Source organism: Mustelus asterias, chromosome 6 (genome assembly GCF_964213995.1).
Source record: "Mustelus asterias chromosome 6, sMusAst1.hap1.1, whole genome shotgun sequence".
Classification (NCBI taxonomy): Eukaryota; Metazoa; Chordata; class Chondrichthyes; order Carcharhiniformes; family Triakidae; genus Mustelus; species Mustelus asterias.
In genome coordinates, this window is record NC_135806.1 from 35,100,212 (window position 1) to 35,124,526 (window position 24,315).

The 24,315-nt window shown below is 44.0% G+C and overlaps 1 protein-coding gene across 1 annotated transcript in view; it reads left to right on the forward strand.

The window, feature by feature from the left end:
- Window positions 1-7,332: 7,332 nt before the first annotated feature.
- LOC144494647 (paladin-like) overlaps window positions 7,333-24,315 on the forward strand; it is a 240,313-nt gene continuing 223,330 nt past the window's right edge. The window contains exons 1-2 of the mRNA XM_078213851.1: window positions 7,333-7,499; window positions 19,049-19,151. Coding sequence (XP_078069977.1) covers window positions 7,333-7,499; window positions 19,049-19,151 — 270 coding nt within the window. The remainder of the gene's footprint in view (window positions 7,500-19,048; window positions 19,152-24,315) is intronic.

The following is a 24,315-nucleotide window of genomic DNA, read 5'->3' on the forward strand; positions in this document are numbered from 1 at the left end:
ATACCTTTATTAGGTCTCCTCTCATCCTACGATTCTCCAAGGAGAAAAGACCGAGCTCCCTCAGCATATCCTCATAAGGCATGCCACTCAATCCAGGCAACATCCTTGTAAATCTCCTCTGCACCCTTTCAATCTTTTCCACATCCTTCCTGTAATGAGGCGACCAGAACTGAGCACAGTACTCCAAGTGGGGTCTGACGAGGGTCTTATATAGCTGCATCATTATCCCCGGACTCCTAAACTCAATCCCTCGATTGATAAAGGCCAGCACACCATACGCCTTCTTAACCACCTCCTCCACCTGCGGGGCCGATTTTAGAGTCCAATGGACCCAGACCCCAAGGTCCTTCTGATCCTCTACCGTACTAAGAGTCTTTCCCTTTATATTGTACTCCTTCATCCCATTTGACCTGCCAAAATGGACCACGACGCATTTATCTGGGTTGAAATCCATCTGCCACTTCTCCGCCCAGTCTTGCATCCTATCTATATCCCTCTGTAACTTCTGACATCCCTCCAGACTATCCACAAACCCACCAACCTTTGTGTCGTTATCACTGCTGCTGCACAGCTCCAGGGATCTGGGTTCGATTCCCGGCTTGGGTCACTGTCTGTGTGGAGTTTGCACATTCTCCTCGTGTCTGCGTGGGTTTCCTCCAGGTGCTCCGGTTTCCTCCCACAGTCCAAAGATGTGCGGGTTAGGTTGATTGGCCATGCTAAAAAATTGCCCCTTAGTGTCCTGAGATGCGTAGGTTAGAGGGATTAGCGGGTAAATGTGTAGGGGTATGGGAGTAGGGCCTGGGTGGGATTGTGGTTGGTGCAGACTCGATGGGCTGAATGGCCTGTTTCTGCACTGTAGGGTTTCTATGATGAACCCATCCCTCCACTTCCTCATCCAGGTCATTTATGAAAATGACAAAAAGCAAGGGTCCCAGAACAGATCCCTGGGGCACTCTGGGGCAGAGTTTGATGTTAACCGACCTTTGCCACTTGTGCTTCACAATCCTAAGTGCCCTTGGTGCCTCTACGCCCACTTCAGGGTCCTGACCTTCACGTGGGGGATTTCCCCTCTTAACAACCGGTCTAAGGCTGCATGTTTGAGACAGGCACTTCCTTGTCCTTTAGTCGGTCAGCACAAGTAACAGTAACTTATCACTATACCATCAGCAGTTAGTACTTATTTCTATAATACCATATTCAATCAATACTTATCACTATGAAGACCCCTTAATTTTACCCCTTTTAAACTGTATTATTGACCTCGTCTGACTCCCACAGATTCAGTGATCTCTACCCCGGCTTTCCGATCGTGGCCAATCGATCGAACTTACCAGCAATGAGATCCTTGCCGACTACGCCAATTATTGTGGGGAATTTACCACTTCGGAGTCAGACTTAGAGGTTCAACAAAACAGTTTTATTTCGGACAAAGCTTTGGGAGAAAGCACTGGTACTCCGCAGTACTTGGCAGCTACCTTCTCAACTACACAATGGTAGTTGACCATCTTTATACCTTTTAGACAATAGGCAGTATGGACATTAGCCGCTAACACATCGTCACAAGTTGAGTAGACAGATATGGACATTGACAGTTAACACATCGTTACAAACAAACATACAAAGGTGTAACAACCCCACCCTGTACCGGGTACACACGGGTTACAAACAAACAGATACGGACATGGAGGGCCGAAGGGCCTGTTTCCTGTGCTGTACTGTTCTTAACATATCATTGTACATAGAATGGATACATTTATGCAGTTATGTCCTCTATCAATGGCTGGTTTTGATATATACATTCAGTGGCTGATCTTGTTACATTTATGCATTTATGTCCCCATCAGTGGCTGACCTTATTATCAAACTCATTGTTCTGGGTCTGCTCTTTTCTAAAGTGCCTCAAGCTCCGACCAGTTTCCTGCAGCAATTCAGATACTGCAGGTTTTGACTTTTTGTGTAATTGTCTGTGTCTAAAGGCAGTGCCTTTTAATGTCCCTTCCCAGAGTCCATTTTGTGTGCCACATAACCATTTTGTGTCCATCACTTTAATTTCACCATAACAGAGGTGGTCATGGATCGCGCTACTCGCCTCACGCCCGACTTTGCCAAGTTTTCGCGCCCAAAAATGGCTGCAACTTGATGGTAAAATTGGGCCCTATGAGTCACTAATCCACAAATGAAACTTATAAAAGAGAAGTTGTATAGATTGTGTGTTCCAGCAACTGTAAATTGTGTGGCGTTGTTAGAAATTAACATAGCTGGCAGGGCACTACAGAACGGGTACACACTAATTAATCTGCACAATTTTCAACAAGAGTGGACTATAGATGTATACTCATAACCAGACTACAATGTGTCATGTTCAACAAGTTGCAGAAACAAGAAGTTTATTTTTTAAATAATCTTCACCCTGTGGGTGCTATGATCAGCAAGAAAGAATTGTCATGCTCTGGATGTTTAGAGTATGACAGTAACTGGTCTTACAACTTAAGCACCTCTGCTTGGTGCTTTCCATTTATCTGAATGTGACGATGACAGGAGATCATCAGCAATTTCCCTCACAAAGAATGCAGCTGTGGCTTGTCAGGACATGAAGTACTGGAATCAGTCAGTATATGTGTCTGACTCCTCTGTCCAGCTTAATAAGATGAACAATTGGCCACACATCAGACAAATGTTTTTAATGATATTCAGCTGACTAGTTATAGAGATGAATATGTACTTGTCGTTCACATGCATATCTCTGCTTTTATGCTATCAGCTCTCGCCACTGTGCCTTTACTTCTATTACAAGTGCTACTGGCTCATTCTTTAATTCTATTTCTTGCACCTGCATCTCAAATTCCATGTGTTTTCTTGCTTTGGTCCTGTGTTTCTACAGTTTTAGTCCTGTGTGCCATTAGTCCTGGTCTTATGTATCTTTAGCCCTAGTCCTGTGTACCTTTAGTCCCGGTTGTGTGTGTATAGTTCTAGTCTTTTGTACCTTTAGTTTTAGACCCAGGTATCTGTAGCTCTAGTCCCTGTGTGCCTCTAATCCAATAATTTCTCTTTCTAGTTGCAGTCTTTGTGCTTGGTTCTGTATCACCTCATGCCACTGGTTTAAGCCACATGCCTTAAACTGTTCACATCAATGCCTCTAGCTCTAATCCTTGTGCCACTTCAACCTTAAATTTGACTGCGATTCTCCCAAATTGGGACTAAGTGACTGCACCAGCAGGAAATCTGAAGGGTTTCCTACTGGCTTTAACAAAGTCTATTAGAATGGGATTCTGCCACCTGGTAGCTATTAATTTATGCATAGCGGACAAGCCACCAGCCAGCCCTGCAGTTTTATAAATGGCAACATGATCACTGTGCTTGGAGACAGGCCCCCTATCTACAAAAAAAATGATGGCCCCACACTGACTAGGGGAACACCACCAACCCCTCTCCAAAGAGAGGCATCCTTCCCCACACTCACAAATAATGGGTAACTACCCCCACATCATGCAGGCATGAGGGTGACCCGACCTGATGCAGGCATGATTTGACCTGATTCCACACCCACCAATCCCCCCCCGCCTCACTCAGACCCCTTCTCCCTCAGAACCCCCACTCAGCTTCCCTTCAGGCCACATGCCTTGGCAGTGTGAACAATGCACTGCCCACAGCACTCTGGCACTCACACCCTGGCCTGGCACCTTAGGCCCTGTGGGAGCTTGAGGAGGTAGGTCCAGTAGACATTTGCCCCTCTGCTGATGTCAGGCTGCAGAGGAAAGGTCCCCCAAAGATCCTGGGTTTTGGGTGCGCTTGGGCTGGGGGCAAGGGATTGACCTCCCCACAGTGATGGGGGTCTCATGGCTGGATCGCCTCTTCTAGTCCTGGCAGACCTGAAGATCATCTCTAGCATGGTGATTCCAGGCAGCTCTGTGATCAACAGCTGCATTCCTGTCTGTCAGCTGTGAAAATTCTGAAGTGGCCAGGTCACTTTAACCTTCATGTCTCCTGGTCACTTAGCAGGATTTTAAATTGCTGCAGTACTCCATTCTGCAGCAGAGACTTTCCTTTCTCCCTTTCAGAAGCTGCTGATGTGAGCAAACCCCTTTGAAGTCCTCTGAAGTGGGGTGTCTGAGGGTGAAGAGGAACTAAGCGGGGTATCTGAGGGTGAAGGTGGGCTGAGCGGAGTATCTCACAGGGAAGGGTAACTGAGTGGGGTTCTAATGGTGGAGGTGGCCTGAGGTAGGGTTTGGGTTGGATAAACCTCATGTCTGTGTCATTTGGGTCTGGTGGGGTGCCTCTCATTGCTGAGGTGTTTGTGGTGCTTCCTCGACCCTCAGGATCAAACACTCCAGGCTCTTGCGAGTGAGGACCTGTTTGAAAGCCCGTCCGGTGCCGATCCCGCTGGGGAGGCGGGTGAATAGCGAGAGCTTTTGGAATCAGGCTTCAAACTATGGGCAGGAACCTGATCGGGGCTGGCAGTGTAACATGGGAGGGTGGCAACGGATTTGGCGACCGGCGTGAAACTCATTTTTCCGCCGACGCGCGATACTCCAGGCCATCATGATACCTGCCGGGAGCTAACGGACCTGGTGAATCCCCCGCAAGGTTTCTCTCTTGCTCTGTTCAGCATTTTCTGTTTTTCCTGCTATTCATCTTGGCGTGAATCAAACCAGCAAACAGTTCGGAGGGCATCGCAGCTGAATGCAGTTTCTGACTAATCTACAGACTAACAACATGGACATTCCACCAGGGGTCACCAGACACAATCAGAGGTGCGATTATTTGTTGAGATTTTCTCTCCTCTGGCTAAAAACATTGAGATCAAAATGCAGAAACGTTGTTAAGATTACTGTCTGAACTGAGATAAGATTTCTCAACACCAGGTTAAAGTCCAACAGGTTTATTTGGTAGCAAAAGCCACACAAATAAAAGCTACCAAATAAAACCTGTTGGACTTTAACCTGGTGTTGTTAAATTTCTTACTGTGTTTAACCCAGTCCAACGCCGGCATCTCCACATCATAAGATTTCTCAGCAGAGACTCAGGACCAAGTTATGGGACATTTTAGTCAACAAGCCTAAAGACCAAACTATGTATTCCCTGCACTGACAAATCATTTGGGAACAACACATTTTTTCTGCTTGAGAACAATAACATTACTATCAGGAACTAGAGTAAGCCACTTATTTCTTTGGGCTTTTTTAAAATTCATGAGTGGGACATGGGTGTCACTGGCTGGCTAGCTTTTATTATGTGGAGATGCCAGCGTTGGACTGGGGTAAACACAGTAAGAGTTTTAACAACACCAGGTTAAAGTCCAACAGGCTTATTTGGTAGCAAATGCCATTAGCTTTTGGAGCGCTGCTCCTTCGTCAGAAGGAGTGGAAATCTGCTCTCAAACAGGGCACAGAGACACAAAATCAAGTTACAGAATACTGATTAGAATGCAAATCTCTACAGCCAACCAGGCCTTAAAGATACAGACAATGTGAGTGGAGGGAGCATTAAGCACAGGTTAAAGAGATGTGTATTGTCTCCAGACAGGACAGCCAGTGAGATTTTGCAAGTCCAGGACTTGGACGACTTGCCTCCTGGACTTGCAGAATCTGGGGTAAACACAGTAAGAAGTCTCACAACACCAGGTTAAAATCCAACAGGTTTATTTGGTAGCACAAGCTTTCGGAGTGTCGCTCCTTCTTCAGGTGAGTGAGGAGTTGTGTTCACAAACAGGGCATTTATAGACACAAACTCAATTTACAAGATAATGGTTGGAATGCGAGTCTTTACAAGTAATCAAGTCTTAAAGGTACAGACAATGTGAGTGGAGAGAGGCTTAACCCTGGCATTAAGACTCGCATTCCAACCATTATCTTGTGCTACCAAATAAACCTGTTGAATTTTAACCTGGTGTTGTGAGACTTCTTACTGTGTTTACCCCAGTCCAACGCGGGCATCACCACATCATGAGATCATCATGCCAGGGATAATCTTCAGGTCTGCCAGGGCTAGAAGGAGCAAAGAGGCCCTTCGGCCCATTGACTCTGCATCACCACATGAGAAACACCTGAACTCCCATCTAATCCCATCTACTAGTGCTTGGCCCATAGCCTTACTTTTTAAAGGATATGAGGCAATTCGCTTCTACCACCCTCCCAGGCTGTCAGACTGTCACCACCCTCTGGGTAAAAACCTTTTTCCTCACATCCCCCTCTAAACCTCCTGCCCCTCACCGTGAACCTTGGGACTGACCCTTCAACTAAGGGGAACAGCTGCTCCTTATCCACTCTGTCCATGTTCCTCATAATCTTGTACACCTCAATCAGGTCGCCCCTCCGGCTTCTCTGCTCCAACAAAAACAACCCAAGAGTATCCATCCTCGCTTCATAACTTAACTGTTCCATCCCAGGCAGCATCCTGGTGATTCTCCTCTGCAACCCCTCCAATGCAATCACATCCTTCCTGTAATGTGGCGATCAGAACTGTACACAGTAGTCCAGCTGTGGCCTCACCAAAGTTCTATACAACTCCAACATGACTTCCCTGCTTTTGTAATCTATGTCTTGATTGATAAAAGCAAGTGTCCCATTTGCCTTTTTACCACCCTACTAACATGCCCTTCAGAGATCTGTGGACAAACACACCAAGGTCCCTTTGTTCCACAGAACTTCCTAGTGTCCTGCCATTCATTAAGTACTTCTTTGTCAAATTACTCCTTCCAATGTGTATCACCTCACACTTTTCAGGGTTGAATTCCACCTGCCACTTATCTGCTCATTTGACCATTCTTTCTATATCTTCTTGTAGCCCAAGACACTCGCCCTCACTGTTAACCACCCGGCCAATCTTTGTGTCATCTGCAAACTTATTAATCCTATCCCCCACATAGTCATCAATGTCATTTATATAAATTACGAATAATAGTGGACCCAGCACACATCCCTCTGGTACGTCACTGGACACTGGCTTCCAGTCATTAAGTGGAGATGCCAGCGTTGGACTGGGGTAAATACAGTAAGAGTTCTAACAACACCAGGTTAAAGTCTGTTGGACTTTAACCTGGTGTTGTTAAAACTCTTACTGTGTTTTCCAGTCATTAAAGCAGCTTTCTGTCATCACCCTCTGTCTCCTACAACTGAGCCAATTTTGAATCCTGCTTTCCTTATTGTGTGACAAATTCTGCACCAGACACCAACCATTTTCTGTTAGAGGTATGTTCATTTGCTTTAACTAATGCTTTGGATTGAATGTAAAGATATTGACTAGTTATGTCACAGAGAAGCTGAATGTTATTGTTTAATTTCAGGACTGAAAAAGATAATTTTAAAAATTGTTTCGTTTAGCTACTAATTAACCATGGGCACCACTGCAAGTACCAACAAGCACGTTGCACCAGCAGTCCAAGGGCAATGTGACAGGGATGCCAAAGCATCTGGAGTTGACAGTCACACTGAAGATATCAACACTGCTGCAGGCTTGGCAAAGTCCATCATCACCAATAAAGTGGCACCCGTTGTAATTACGTAAGTAACAGCAGTCAAAAGTAGGACACTGCTGATGTGAAGGTTTAATGGCCAAAATAATATTTCATCCTGGTCCAATCATCTATCAGCCTGACACCACTGACCCCTTCCCGCAGCACCTGTGAGCACAGGAGATATAACTCCTGACCTTTCACCTCTTCTCTTTTCACCATCCTAAACATTCCTTCCAGGTGGACCAGTGATTTACATGTCACCAAAAAAGAAAATGCTGGAAAATCTCAGCAGGTCTGGCAGCATCTGTAAGAAAAGAAAAGAGCTGACTTTTCGAGTCCAGATGACCCTTTGTCAAAGCTAAAAGGCATAGAAAGGGGGAGATATTTATCATAGCCACAGAAACAAGGGGCCAGGCTGCTAATGGCAGCCCATAGAGAGAATAGAAGGTGTGAATGACCGTTCACTCATAATGGAGATGACTCGTCTTTCATTCTCTCACCCTACAATATAAATATCTCCCACTTTCTATGCCTTTTAGCTTTGACAAAGGGTCATCTGGACTTGAAACGTCAGCTCTTTTCTCTCCTTACAGATGATGCCAAGCCTGCTGAGATTTTCCAACATTTTTTCTTTTGGTTTCAGGTTCCAGCATCCGCAGTAATTTGCTTTTATCCAGTGATTTACATGTACTTCTTTCACTTTAGTTCCCTGTATTTACTGCTCACAATATAGTCTCCTTGACAATGCAGAGACCAAACACAGATTGGATGAATGTTTTGTAGGATGCTTCCATTCAGTCTGCAAGCATGACCATAACCTTCTGATGGCTTACCCTTTTAATTCTTCTCAATATTCCCTGTCATCTCTGTTCTCAACCTGCTGCAGCATCCAATGAGGCTCAACACAAACTGAAGGAACAGTACCTAATCTTTTGATTGGGTGTTTTACAGCTTTGTGGACTCAACATTGATTTCAACAATTTCAGAGCTAATCTCTGACCCGCATCCATACCCACACCCCATTTTGTTTCATTTTCTTTACATGTTTCAGTCTTAACCTTTGATTTGATTTGATTTATTATTGTCACATGTATTATCATACAATGAAAAGTATTGTTTCCTGCGCGCTATACAGACAAAACATACCGTTCATAGAGAAGGAAACGAGAGAGTGCAGAATGTAGTGTTACAGTCATAGTTAGGGTGTAGAGAAAGATCAACTTAATACAAGGTAAGTCCATTCAAAAGTCTGACAGCAGCAGGGAAGAAGCTGTTCTTGAGTCGGTTGGTATGGGGTGACCTCAGACTTTTGTATCTTTTTCCCGAAGGAAGAAAGTGGAAGAGAGAATGTCCGGGGTCCTTAATTATGCTGGCTGCTTTTTGAGGCAGCGGGAAGTGTAGACAGAGTCAATGGATGGGAGGGTGGTTTGCGTGATGGATTGGGCTACATTCACGACCTTTTGTACATCCTTGCGGTCTTGGGCAGAGCAGGAGCCATACCAAGCTGTGATACAACCAGAAAGAATGCTTTCTATGGTGCATTTGTAAAAGTTGGTGGGAGTCGTAGCTGACATGCCAAATTTCCTTAGTCTTCTGAGAAAGTAGAGGCATTGGTGAGCTTTCTTAACTATAGTGTCGGCATGGGGGGACCAGGACAGGTTGTTGGTGATCTGGACACCTAAAAACGTAAAGCTCTCGACCCTTTCTACTGCATTCCCATTGATGTAGACAAGGGCATGTTCTTCTTTACGCTTCCTGAAGTCGATGACAATCTCCTTCGTTTTGTTGACATTGAGGCAAGATTATTGTTGCCACACCAGTTCACCAGATTCTCTATCTGTCTTGTCCTTGTCTTTCTCCTTTTTGCTTTCAGATGACAGCTGTTCATAATTCTGCCATTTACACTTCCTCTAGACACATCTATTATTTCTTTCCTGGTCTCATTACAAACTCCCTTTGGCTATTTCAATCAACATTTTTGTTGGGTGGGGAGGACTGGAACATTTCGGGCCTCCCACTTTCTGCCCTATTACCGGTTTCCTCCCACACTCCAAAGATGTGCGGGTTAGGTTGATTGGCCATGCTAAAAAAAAATTGCCTTAGTGTCCTGAGATGCGTAGGTTAGAGGGATTAGTGGGGGAATTATGGGGGTGGGGCCTGGGTGGGATTGTGGTCGGTGCAGACTCGATGGGCCAAATGGCCTCTTTCTGTACTGTAGGGTTTCTATGATTTCTTTCTATGATTTTTATTACAGACCCTCCTTTTTTCTACACTCTTCCCCCATTCATCTCCTTAAAATCTAATACATTCCTAACGTTTCCCAGTTCTAATAAAAGGACACGACTGGAAATATGTAAGATTTTAAGGGTTGGCGGCTGGTGGATTAACATGGGTAGATTGGAACAAATTAGGTTATTCAGTCCTTGAGCATGTCCACCATTTAGTTAGGTTATGACTGGTCAATAACTTTATTGCACCTAGCCATCTCAGTTCTATATAACTCAATACCTTTACAGCTATCTCAGTTCTATATAATTCAATTACAGAACAAAACAAAACAAATCAGTGTTGAAATTTTCAATTAGCATGGCCTCTACAGCTTTTTGGGGGAGTGATTTCCAAATTTTATGAGCCTTTATGTCAAAAAGTACTTCTTGATATCACTCCAGAATGACTTAGCTCTAATTTAAAATTTGTCCTGAACTCCTCTATCTGAGGTAAGAGTGACCTTTTTTCTACCATTTCAACTCATTTAATTACCTTAAACAACTCAATTAGATTACCTCTTCATCTTCTATTCTCAAGGGGATACATGCCAAGTCTGTGCAATGGGTTGTAATATTCTAGAAAGGATGATGAAGTTGATGCAATATTGACTTTTAAAAGAGAATTGGATAAATACTTGAAAAATAAAAAAAAGCAGTGATTTGAGGGAACGATCAAGGGAGTGAGACTAATTGGATAACTCTTTCAAAGAACCAGCACAAGCACGATGGGGGTAAATGGCCTCCTTCTGCATTATTTTTGTGGTTCTATGAAATTATCCTTAGCATTTAACTCTTTAAGGTCTGCGCTAAATCTTGTATTGGGTAAATTTCAATGTGAGGTAAATTAGGACAGGCTGGGAAAAATGAAAAGACTATGGACTACATTAAACAAATATAGGATAAATGAACAGGGTATCAGGTAGATTGACAGAACAAGAAGTAAACAAACACAGAATTATGATAAAAGTAACATGAGCAAAATAAACTAACACTGTGAGGTAGATTAACACAGTGTAGGATAAATTAGCATAGTGCTGAGTAAATTAGCACCATAGGAGGTAGATTAACAAAGTATGGGGTAAATGAACACAATATAAGGTAATTTAAAGACAAAAGAAAATATGGCACCTCTCACGACCTCAGGGCTGCCCAAAGGGTGGGATTCTCTGGCCCTGCCCAATGCGGCGATCATTTGCCAAATCTCCTGCGGCGGTTCCCGTCACAACGGGGCCAGAAAATCCTGGCCAAAGTGTTTTATAGATAAAATTAATTATCTAGATTCATAGATTGTTTCAAACTATCACAGTGTAGCTGGAATTAATACAGTATGGGTTAAATTACCATGTTATAGGATGCATTAGCTTCATATAGACAGTTACTAACAAATTAGCATATGCTGCATCAATACAGTATCAAGGGAGCAGTGGTGGAGGAGGAATTATTTGAATGCTTTTGAGATAGTTTCTTAGAGCAGCATATTCTGGAACCAACCATAGAGCATAGAGGATTTGGCTTGTGTAATGTGACAGGATTAATTAATGATCTCAGAATAAAGGCATCCCCACGTAGGACTGACCACAATATGATTGAATTTTACATCCAGTTTGAAAGGGAGAAGAGTGGGTCTAAGACTAAATTTTAAAGCTATATAAAGGCAAAGATCTGGGTATGAAAGCTGAGCTAGCTAAAGTGAACTGGGACATAAGGCGAGAGAATGGATCAATAGAGAAGCAATTGCAGATATTTAAGGCACTGTTTCAAAATACTCAGGGTGGAATTTTACCGGCACATCCGCTGAGATTCGTACGATCCCACCTGAGGCCAATGGAGAATGTCTTTCTCCGAGCCGAGCCTGCTCCAGGAATCGGGGCGGGCACACTGGTAAAATTCTGGCCTCAAAATAAGTTTATTTCTACTATAAAGAAAAATCCTAAGGGATGGACCCACTATTTGTGGTTAATTAAAGAAGTCGTGGTTTGTGGTTAATTAAAGAAATTAAAGAAAGTAACAATCATAAGGAAAAAGTGTCTAATGGCACAAAGATAAGTGGCAAGCCAAATGATTGGTCAAAATTTAAAGAATAGCAGAGAATGACTATAAAAGATCAATCAGGAGAAATAAATTAGAATTTGAGAGGAAGATGGCTAGAAATGTAAGAAAGGATAACAAGATTTCCCACAGGTATTTAAAAAGGAAAAGAGTAGATAAAGGGATTGTTAATCCTCTAGAGAGTTAGAATGGGAGTTAATAATAGATATTAAGGAAATGGCACATGAAATGAATAAATAGTTTGTTTCTGTCTTCACTATAGGGGATAAAAGAAATTACAATAATAACTGTACCTCACGAGGTGGTGGAAGGGAGAGAGGAACTTGGTCAAATTATAATCACTAGGGAAGTGGTACTGAACAATTGATGGGCTGACAATTCTTGGGGTCCTGATGGAATTCATCCTTGGATCTTAAAATAGGTGGCGAGTGGCTAGAGGTGGCTCTGATGTTAATTTTCCAAAATTCCCTAGATTCTTGAAAGGTTCCATCAGAGTTAAACGAAACAAATGTAACCTATAACCCCTGTGTTCAAGAAAGGGAGGGAGGCAGGAAACTTTAGGCCAGTTATCTTGATGTCTGTCATGGCAAAGGTGTTAGAATCAATTATTAAAGAGGTTACAGTTGGACACTTAGAAAAACGCGAGGTAAATGGAAGGAGTCCACGTAGTTTTATGAAAGGCAAATCATGTTTAACCAATTTATTAGAGTTCTTTGAAAGAGTAACATATGCTGTGGATAGAGGAGCCTATACTTGGATTTCCAGCTTGGAGGTGGAGTCAGGAACTGGCCTGCCCCGGTGGAGTAATGAACAGAACATCAGGAGCAACGAAGTATTATGGCAGAAACATAGAAACTAGAAGCAGGAGTAGGCCATTCGGCCCTTCAAGCCTCCTCCCGCATTCATTATGATCATGGCTGATCATCAAATTCAATATCCTGATCCCACCTTCCTCCATATCCCTTGAGCCCTTTAGCACTAAAGAGTTATATCTAATTTCTTCCTGAAATCAGACAATGTTTTGGCCTCACTTACTTTCTGTGGTAATGAATTCCACACATTCACCACTCTCTAGGTGAAGAAATTTCTCCTCACCTCAGTTCTTATCCTCAAACTATGACCCCTAGTTCTGGGCTCCCCCACCTTTGGGAACATTCTTTCTGAATCTACCCGTCTAACTCTGTTAGAATTTTATAAGTTTCTCTGAGATCCCATCTCACTCTTCTAAATTCCAATGAATATAATCCTAACTGACTTAGTCTCTCCTCATATGATGGACCTGCCATCCCAGGAATCAGCCTGGTAAATCTTCGTTGTACTCCCTCTATAGCAAGGACATCCTTCCTCAGATAAGGACACCAAAGTTGCTCACAGTACTCCAGGTGTGGCCTCACTAATGCCCTATACAATTGCAGTAAAACAGCCCTATTCCTATATTTGAATCTTCTCATGATGAAGGCCAACATACCATTTGCCTTCTTTACTGCCTGTTGTATCTGTGCGCTTACTTTCAGTGACTGATGCACGAGGATACCCAGGTCTCACTGAGTTTCCAACTATCTTAATTTACACCCATTCAAGTAATAATCTGTCTTCCTATTATTGCCATCAAAGTTTGGCATGTCAGCTACGACTCTCACCAATGTTTACAGATGCATAATAGAAAGCATTCTTTCTGGTTGTGTCACAGTTTGGTATGGATCCTACTCTGCCCAAGACCGCAAGAAACCCCAAAATGTCGTGAATGTAGCCCAGTCCATCATGCAAACCAGTTTCCCACCCATTGACTCAATCTACACTTTCCGCTGCCTCGGAAAAGCAGCCAGCATAATTAAGGACCCCATGCACCCTGGACATAACCTTTTCCACCTTCTTCCGTCGGGAAAAAGATACAAAAGTCTGAGGTCACGTACCACCCGACTCAAGAACAGCTTCTTCCCTGCTGCCATCAGACTTTTGAGTGGACAAAGAACAAAGAACAGTACAGCACAGGAAACAGGCCCTTCGGCCCTCCAAGCCTGTGCCGCTCCTTGGTCCAACTAGACCAATCGTTTGTATCCCTCCATTCCCAGGCTGCTCATGTGACTATCCAGGTAAGTCTTAAACGATGTCAGCGTGCCTGCCTCCACCACCCTACTTGGCAGCGCATTCCAGGCCCCCACCACCCTCAGTGTAAAAAACATCCCTCTAATATCTGAGTTATACTTCGCCCCTCTCACCTTGAGCCCGTGACCCCTCGTGTACGTCACTTCTGATCTGGGAAAAAGCTTCCCACCGTTCACCCTATCTATCCCCTTCATAATCTTGTACACCTCTATTAGATCTCCCCTCATTCTCCGTCTTCCCAGGGAGAACAACCCCAGTTTACCCAATCTCTCCTCATAGCTAAGACCCTCCATACCAGGCAACATCCTGGTAAACCTTCTCTGCACTCTCTCTAACGCCTCCACGTCCTTCTGGTAGTGCGGCGACCAGAACTGGACGCAGTACTCCAAATGTGGCCTAACCAGCGTTCTATACAGCTGCATCATCAGACTCCAGCTTTTATACTCTATACCCAGTCCTATAAAGGCAAGCATACCATATGCCTTCTTCACCACCTTCTCCACCTGTGTTGCCACCTTCAAGGATTTGTGGACTTGCACACCTAGGTCCCTCTGTGTTTCTATACTCCTGATGACTCTGCCATTTATTGTATAACTCCTCCCTACATTATTTCTTCCAAAATGCATCACTTCGCATTTATCCGGATTAAACTCCATCTGCCACCTCTCCGCCCAATTTTCCAGCCTATCTATATCCTGCTGTATTGCCCGACAATGCTCTTCGCTATCCGCAAGTCCAGCCATCTTCGTGTCATCCGCAAACCTACCTCATACTAAGTTATCTTTCTCTACACCCTAGCTATGATTCGGTAACACTATTATTCTGCTCTCTCTTCTTTTCTTCTCTATGAACGGTGTGCTTGGTCTGCATAGCATGCAAGACACAATACTTTTCACTGTATATTAATACATGATACAATAATAAATCAAATCAAGTGGATAACCTCACATTTATCCACATTATACTGCATCAGCCATGCATATGCCCAAACACTCAGCCTGTCCAAATCACGCTGAAGCATCTCTGCATCCTCTTCATGCTCACCCTCTCACCATCTGCAAATTTGGAGATAATACATTTATTTCCCTTGTCCAAATCATTAATATATAATGTGAACAGTTGGGGTCCTAGCACAAATCTTTGCGGTACCTCTCTATTCACTGCCTGCCAATCAGAAAAAGACCCATTTATGCCAACCCTTTGCTTCCTATCTGCTAACCAGCTTTCTATCCATCCCAAGACATTACCTGCAATCCCATGCGGTTTAACTTTACATAGTAGTCTGTTATGTGAAACCTTGTCGAAAGCCTTCTGAAAGTCTAAATAAATGACATTCACTGGTTCTCCTCGATCAACTCTACCAGTTACATCTCAAAGAATTCCAATAGATCCATCAAACATGATTTCCCCTTTATTGATCCATGCTGACTTTGTCTGATTATACCACTGCCTTCCAAATGTTGAGTTATGAAACCCTTGATAATGGACTCCAGCAACTTCCCCTGTACAGATGTTAGACTCACAGGTCTGTAGTTCCCTGTTTTCTCTTTATGTCCCTTTTTGAATAGCGACTTACATTAGCTATCCTCCAATCTATAGGAAGCAGTCCAGAGTCCAAAGAATTTTGTAAAATAACCACCAATGGATCTACTATTTCTAGGGCCACTTTCATAAGTACTCTAGGCAGAATGATGTTGCACCCCAACCTGAAGTCTCTGGTGAACTGAGGACCGCCTTATGCCTGCCAGCAGGAAGAATGACCTGCCTTAAACTTGCTATTGGGAGAATTGCAACATGATTTTGCACTGGTGGCTTTCTGACATTTTGGCTCCTGCCAGATTTACTGCACTCACTGCCATATAATTCGCCATCGGCTGGTTGGGAAAAGTCCACCCAAGGAGTTTGCAGAGGGAAATAGATAGTTTGAAGGAATGGCAGATGGAGTATCATGTGGGAAAATGTACTTCAGCAGGAAGAATAAAAAAGGCAGAGTATTACTTAATCAGAGAACAGTCCCAGAATTCTGAGCTGCAAAGCGATCAAGGTTTTCTCATACAGGATTCACCAAAAGCTAGTGTACAGGTACAGTATTAATTAAGAAGGCTAATGGAATGCTATCCTTTATTATGAAAGTAATTGAACATAAAATTAAGGATATTATGATTCAGTTATAGGGCATTGGTGAGACTGCATCTCAAACACTGTGTGCAGTTTTAGTCTCCTTATTTCAGGGATAATGTAAATGCATTGGCGGTGGTTCAGAGAGGTTTAGATTGATACCTGGTATGAGTGGGTTGTCTTATGGGGATAGGACAGGCTGGGTTTGTTTACACTGGAGTTTAGAATAGTGGGGGTGGGAGGGGGGGGGGCGGCTGGTGACTTTAAGGGTTTAACTCTTGAATGGTCTTGAAAAGGTGGAGCTTGAAAGGATATTTCTTCTTGTGGGTGAGTCTAGATCTAGGGGACACTGTTCTAATAGGGCAGAGATTAGGATTTTTTTTCTCTCGAGGGTTGTGTAACTTTGAAACTCTCTGCCTCAGAAGGCATTGGAAGTGGATTCACTGAATAATTTGAAGGTGAGGTAGATAGAATCTTGTAAGGGAATCATATGTTATTGGGATAAATGGGAATATGGAACTCAAAACACAAACAGATCAGCCATGATTTTATTAAATGGTGGAACAAGCTCAGTGGGTCATATGGCCTACACCCACTCCTATTTCTTACATTTCTTATGAACTAGATTAACACAGTATGATTTACTTTTTCTGTGTATTTACTGTGAGATAAATATCTTATTATCCTTGTTCATTTATTTATTTTGAACACATTTAGCTTATGTGGGATTTTCACTCATTCACAATGCAGTTATTAATTTTATTTGGGATTACTTTGACTGGGTAGTGCCAGTGAGCTTGTGAATCACTTTACCTTCCAAAACAACAATAATTATAGATTATTGGTCGTGAAAGACTGCTACATAAGATAAAGGTGCACGTTGTTATGGGTAATGTATTAGCATGGATAGAGGATTGGTTGACTAACAGAAAGCAAAGAGTGGGGGTAAATGGGTGTTTTTCTGGTTGGCGATCAGTGACTAATGGTGTGCCTCAGGGATCAATGTTGAGATCACAATTGTTTACGATTTACATAGATGACTTGGAGTTGGGGACCAAGTGTAGTGTGTCAAAATTCACAGATGACACTAAGATGAGTGGCAGAGCAAAGTGTGCAGAGGACGCTGAAAGTCTGCAAAGGGAAAAAGATAGTCTGAGTGGGCGAGGGTCTGGCAGATGGAGTACAACGTTGGTAAATGTGAGGTCATCCATTTTGGTAGGAATAACAGCAAAATGGACTATTATTTAAATTGCAGCATGCTGCTGTGCAGAGGGACTGGAAGTTCTTGTGCATGAATCACAAAAAGTTGGTTTGCAGGTAATTGCCCTTCATTGCTAGAGGGATGGAGTTTAAAAACAAGGAGTTACATTGCAGCTGCATAAGGTGCTGGTGAGGCAGTGAGGCCACACCTAGAGTACTGTGTACAGTTTTGGTCTCCTTACTTTAGAAAGGGTGTACTGGCACTGGAGGGGCTACAGAGGAGATTCACTAAGTTGATTCCAGAGGTGAGAGGGTTGGCTTATGAGGAGAGATTGAGTAGACTGGGGCTATACTCATTGGAATTCAGAAGAATGAGGGGAGATCTTAATAGAAACATATAAGATTATGAAGGGAATAGATAAGATAGAAGCAGGGAAGTTGTTTCCACTGGCAGGTGAAACTAGAACTAGGGGGCATAGCCTCAAAATAAGGGGAAGCAGATTTAGGACTGAGTTGAGGAAGAACTTCTTGACACAAAGGGTTGTGAATCTGTGGAATTCCCTGCCCAGTGAAGCAGTTGAGGCTACCTCATTGAATGTTTTTAAGGCAAGGATAGATAAATTTTTGAACAGGAATTAAGGGTTATGGCGAGCGGGTGAGTAAGTGGAGCTGAGTACACGAAAAGATCAGCCATGATCTTATAGAATGGCGGAGCAGGCTCGAGGGGCCTACTCCTGCTCCTAGTTCTTATGAAAGACTTGGGAGGTCTGAAGGAGGTAATGAGGTGCTGTTATAATTGGAAGTTTTTTCTTACTGTACTTATTGAAATGAGGGATGGTGCTGGGAGAGGAAACTTTTGTTGTTCATTAACAACACCCTGAGCTCCCCAGACCAGCTGTGTTACTAGCGATGTGCATACAGTGGAATTTGTAATATTGATTTCTTGTCAGGAACATAGATAATGTGATTCATGAAGGCTCAGTCTTTATGAATTTGTCACATTGCTGGATTTAGTGCAATTCTACATGGCAGTTTTGTAACACTGCAGATTTTCCTCATTCAGCTGAAATTTGGAAGGATACTGGGCACTAGTGCCTTCCTTCTGTTGGGGATACTCAACAGACATGATAAAATGAATAAGTGGCATTTATACAGTCTTTCACAACCTCAGGATAATACAATTCACGTCACGGCGAAATAAGTAGCTTTTTGAAGTATAATCACAGCTGTAATGTAGGAAATGTTAAAGTCAATTTGTGAATAGATAGGTCCCACAACAACAATGAGATAATGGCCAGATTATCTGATTTTTAATGATGTTGTTTGGACAATATCAGTATGAGGTAACTTAACACAGTATGGCTATAAATAATGGTGTCAGTTAATACAATATTGGTTACTAGGACACCAGAGAGTTCCCTCCACCCTGCCCAACTTCAAACCTACACCATTGAATCTTTACCTGAGATGGCAGACAGGGCCTCAGTTCAACATCCCATCTGTTAAGCGGGACATCTGATAGTGCAACACACCTTCACTACTGCATTAGAGTTCAGTTGATACTACACTCGACATCAGGAGCAGGGTATCGATGAGGAAAGAGATCTCATGACATTTTTATGTGCAGGTCCATCGGCAAGCTTTTAGTACTCTTCTAACACAGGCCGTGATTGTGGCCCGGCAGAGACTGGTCCTGGAATGTACAGCAGGTAGCAATCAGCAGGTTACAGCCCTGAGCATCTTTCCAGTAAAGATTAGCCACTTTTCCTCATTCACAGGCCTTGTACAAAAACTTTCCTCCCCAAGCACTCTAATTTGTTTCTGCTGAATTCTCATATTTCTGCTTGTTTCCAAGGTACAATTTGAAGGAAGAATTTCAAGTTCATGATGACTTTCATAAGGCCCATTATGTCACTGGCCGAATGAATGACAGTTTACCTGAGCACTATCTTGTGCAGGTAAGTTATTGGGCCTTCTCTGCAGCATGTGCTGTACAGTTTGAACATTTATTAATTTCTCCAAGAGTAAAGTTACATTAGTAAATGTGGTAGTGTGGTCCCTTTTAGGGGACAACCGCTGAGGACCATGTGATCAGGCCAGACCCTATGGATAGCCAGTGCAGGATGCTGAACCAATCAGGAGCAAGAGCGCGTATCCAAGGCCAAGAAAGAACCTCAGTTGGAGCCAGGGAGTGGAGAGTGTAGTTGTGTCTTTAGTTCTGTCTGATCATTGCTTGAAATACATATTTATAATGTTGGTAATAAACCCTAACATAAAGTCACAATGAGGTGCCCTCAAAGTTATGATACTGGCGACAAAAAAAAAAATGTTTATAGTTGTCCGGCATTCACAATGTGCAGCTAGAGGGGGAGGAATGTCAAAGCTAAGATGAAGGAAGGTACAAAAGCCACATAAAAAACTTTTAATTGGAAAAATTAAGGGGGCGATTTTGAGCCCGCACTTGCTGCACAGGCGCAAAATCCAGGGAGATATGGAAAACGATATTCTCACCAGCGAGATTGCAATTTCCAATTTTCCAGCCCCTTGCTGGCAGTGTAGCATGAAACATGCCGCAGGATCCCAGGAACCTCATTTTAGTACATTAGCAAGCACTCTCTCCGGAACTTCCCCCCACACCGGATATTCAGTGGGCGCAGGTGTGATGTCATGCCGGCACCATTTACAACAGCTCTACATAAACATGAACCTGGTGCCTTCACCTCCGAGGGGGAATCTCGGAAGTGAGTGCTCATGCAGGCATCACCCTTCAGGGTATTCACTGCTCAGGGGGTACTGGAGAGGATGCAGAGAATATAGAAACACAGAAAACTACAGCACAAAGCAGGTCCTTCGGCCCCACAAGTTGTGCCGAACATATCCCTACCTTTTAGGCCTACCTATAACCCTCCATCCTATTAAGTCCCATGTACTCATCCAGGAGTCTCTTAAAAGACCCTATTGAGTTTGCCTCCACCACCACTGACGGCAGCCGATTCCACTCGCCCACCACCCTCTGTGTGAAAAACTTACCCCTAACATTTCCCCTGTACCTACCCCCCAGCACCTTAAACCTGTGTCCTCTCGTAGCAGACGTTTCCACCTTGGGAAAAAGCCTCTGAGAGTCCACCCGATCTATGCCTCTCAACATCTTATATACCTCTATTAGGTCTCCTCTCATCCTGCGTCTCTCCAAGGAGAAAAGACCGAGCTCCCTCAGCCTAGCCTCATAAGGCATGCCACTCAATCCAGGCAACATCCTTGTAAATCTCCTCTGCACCCTTTCAATCTTTTCCACATCCTTCCTGTAATGAGGCGACCAGAACTGAGCATAGAATATAAATAAGTTCAACTCTGGACTGGGGGTGGGGGGTCACAGAATCACCATCTCGGGGAGAGGGGTCACTTACAGGCCTTGCCTTCTCTTCATTTCGGGTGCCTCTTGCTCTAAGGGGGCTGTGAAGGCTGGTATGCAGGCAGCGCTTTCCGTGTCCTCCTTAGTGGGTTCCTGTCCATATTGCAGCTGAGGCAGCCTCCTTCCTTAGTGGGAACTGGCAATGGAATGGGAGGAGTCGAAAACAAGAGGCTGAGCACTGGGGATGACTGTGAGATTCCTGGGTGGGGTTCCATAAGAGACTGGGCTGTTTGGGAAGAATGGGGGATTCAGGAATGGGCTGCATCTCCTTTTATGCGGCCTGAAGGGGAGGATGGCTGCAGTGTGATTGGAACTCACACTCAAGCAGCAGGGTGAGGACAAAGGGGAGAAGCTGCCTAGAAGGAATGCTTGACTGGAACAGTAGATTTCTGTGGGTCATGGAAGGCTGTCAACTCTGCACCTCTCGTGACTGAGGGAAAAGGGTGTCCTCAGGAATGAACTTGACATAATTGTTGGCCTCACACGATTCAGCTGTACCTCATCCACCACAAGAGGGAGACACTTGGCTGAACAGACTCTTGGAAGAGAGTATTCCCAAGAAACTAACCGGTGCAGAAATTATGTATGTTTCCAAGATAATCAGAAGGGTCTTTGCGAGCATGGTGTAAAGTGAAGCAGTCAGCTCAGAACATGCAATAAAAATAACACTTAGTGCAACTCCATTAAAAAATCTAGATGAAGAGCCCGACAAGGGCCCCATTTGTATACCTGAAACCAGGTCCAGCTAAACAAAGTGCCTCCTATAGAGATAACTCCGATGATAAATCTCTTAAAAAGGAGGTCAACTCAGGAGCCAGGGGAACTCAGTCACAGGGGAATAGACATTTTGTTACCAGCAAATAGGCCTTCAACAATTGAGATTGAGTGATTCAGGAGCCATTTTGTCTCCTTATACAGGAGAGACATTGAAGACAATAGGGTCAGCAGTAGTTACTTTATCCTATAGAAACCAAACAGCTCGACAACCTGTTCTAGTAATTGAGGGTCATAGACCCTGCCTAATGTGTCAGAATTGGTTGAAACAGATTAAACTAAATTGGTTGGGAAATATTAAATCTACCAGATGGATGAGGATTCTCAGAAGATAGTTACTATCAACACCCATAAAGGACTACACCAGTACACACAATTACCTTTTGGAGTCTCATCTTGTGCCATTTTCCAACGTATGATGGAAAGTTTATTACAAGATATACCTAACATAGTGGTGTAACTAGACAAAGAACAAAGAACAATACAGCACAGGAACAGGCCCTTCGGCCCTCCAAGCCCGCGCCGCTCCCTGGTCCAAACTAGACCATTCTTTTGTATCCCTCCATTCCCACTCCGTTCATATGGCTGTCTAGATAAGTCTTAAACGTTCCCAGTGTGTCCGCCTCCACCACCTTGCCTGGCAGCGCATTCCAGGCCCCCACCACCCTCTGTGTAAAATATGTCCGTCTGATATCTGGGTTAAACCTCCCCCTGTCCTGATTATGGGAGCTTCACCTTGGGAACACGGGTCAAACTTAGAAGAAGTTTTAAGAAAATTTAAGGGAGCAGGAGTTCATCTGAAATGAGAGAAATGAACTTTTCAAGCGGATGAACAACAAAGAACAAAGAACAAAAAAAATTACAGCACAGGAACAGGCCCTTCGGCCCTCCAAGCCTGCACCGACCATGCTGCCTGACTTAACTAAAACCCCCTACGCTTCCGGGGACCATATCCCCTCTATTCCCATCTCATTCATGTACTTGTCAAGACGCCCCTTAAAGTCACTACCGTATCCGCTTCCACTACCTCCCCCGGCAACGGTTTCCAGGCACCCACCACTCTGTGTAAAACATCTGCTTCGTATATCTCTTTTAAAACTTGCCCCTCGCACCTTAAACCTATGCCCCCGAGTAATTGACTCTTCCACCCTGGGAAAAAGCTTCTGACTATCCACTCTGTCCATGCTTCTCATAATCTTGTAGACTTCTATCAGGTCTCCCCTCAACCTCCATCGCTCCAGTGAGAACAAACCAAGTTTCTCCAACCTCTCCTCATAGCTAATGCCCTCCATACCAGGCAACATCCTGGTAAATCTTTTCTGTACCCTCTCCAAAGCCTCCACATCCTTCTGGTAGTGTGGCGACCAGAATTGAACACTATCTTCCAAGTGCGGCCTCACTAAAGTTCTATACAGCGTCAACATGACTTGCCAATTTTTAAACTCAATACCCCGGCCAATGAAGGCAAGCATGCCGTATGCCTTCTTGACTACCTTCTCCACCTGCATTGCCACTTTCAGTGACCTGTGTACCCATATACCCAGATCCCTTTGCCTATCAATACTCTGAAGGGTTCTGCCATTTACTGTATATTTCCTATCTGTATTAGATCTTCACATTTGTCCGGATTAAACTCCATCTGCCATCTCTCCGCCCAAGTCTCCAACTGATCTATATACTGCTGTATCCTCTGATGGTCCTCATCGCTATCCGCAAATCCACCAACCTTTGTGTCGTCCGCAAACTTACTAATCAATCCAGTTACATTTTCCTCCAAATCATTTATATATATTACAAACAGCAAATGTCCCAGCACTGATCCCTGAGGAACACCACTTGTCACAGCCCTCCATTCAGAAATGCACCCTTCCACTGCTACCCTCTGTCTTCTTTGACCGAGCCAGTTTTGAAGTTACATACTTTTGAAGTTACATACTTGGTCTTCAGGATAAATGCTAAAGGTTTACATCATTAGGGGCGGCACGGTAGCACAGTGGTTAGCACTGCTGCTTCACAGCTCCAGGGACCTGGATTCAATTCCCGGTTCGGGTCACTGTCTGTGTGGAGTTTGCACATTCTCCTCGTGTCTGCGTGGGTTTCCTCCGGGTGCTCCGGTTTCCTCCCACAGTCCAAAGATGTGCGGGTTAGGTTGATTGGCCATGATAAAATTGCCCCTTCATTTCCTGAGATGCGTAGGTTAGAGGGATTAGTGGATAAAATATATAGGGATATGGGGGTAGGGCATGGGTGGGATTGTGGTCGGTGCAGACTCGATGGGCCGAATGGCCTCTTTCTGCACTGTAGGGTTCTATGATTCTATGATCCTTTGGAGGATAAAGTTAAAGCCATAAAGGAAGTACTTTAGCCTAAAAATGTGTCTCAATTAAAATCATTCCAAGGAATGGTAAACGTAGATTCTTGAAAAGTGTACTTACAATTTTAGCCCCACTGCCCCAGCTTTTGAAGAAGCGCCAGTGTTAGAAATAGGGGAAAGCCCAGATGGAAGCGTTTACAAAGTGAAGCAGGCCCTGAGTTTGGCATCAGAATGGCACAATGTTTGGGTGCCATTCTTACCATCATGGAAGCAATGGGCAATGGCAGTACTGCCAGGCTGATCCATGATGAAGCCCCTGCAGGCTTCTTTCACTGCAGCGCAGATGGAGACCCCCGATATCTTTGTGTTGCAATGGAAGCTCAGACAGAGGCCATAAAATCCCTGGCTGCCTTTTAGGGTCAGGTTGCTACCATTCAGTCTGCTGCCATTATGGATGCTGATCTCATTGCTCACCAAGGCATGCAGGCTCTCACAGCAGTCCAGCAACCTATGCTGCTCAGATTGAGAACTGCTGACATGCTGTCTCAAGGGATAGCAGTTGTTTGGCAGAGCACACTGTCCTCTCTCAGGATGAGTTTTAACAACACCAGGTTAAAGTCCA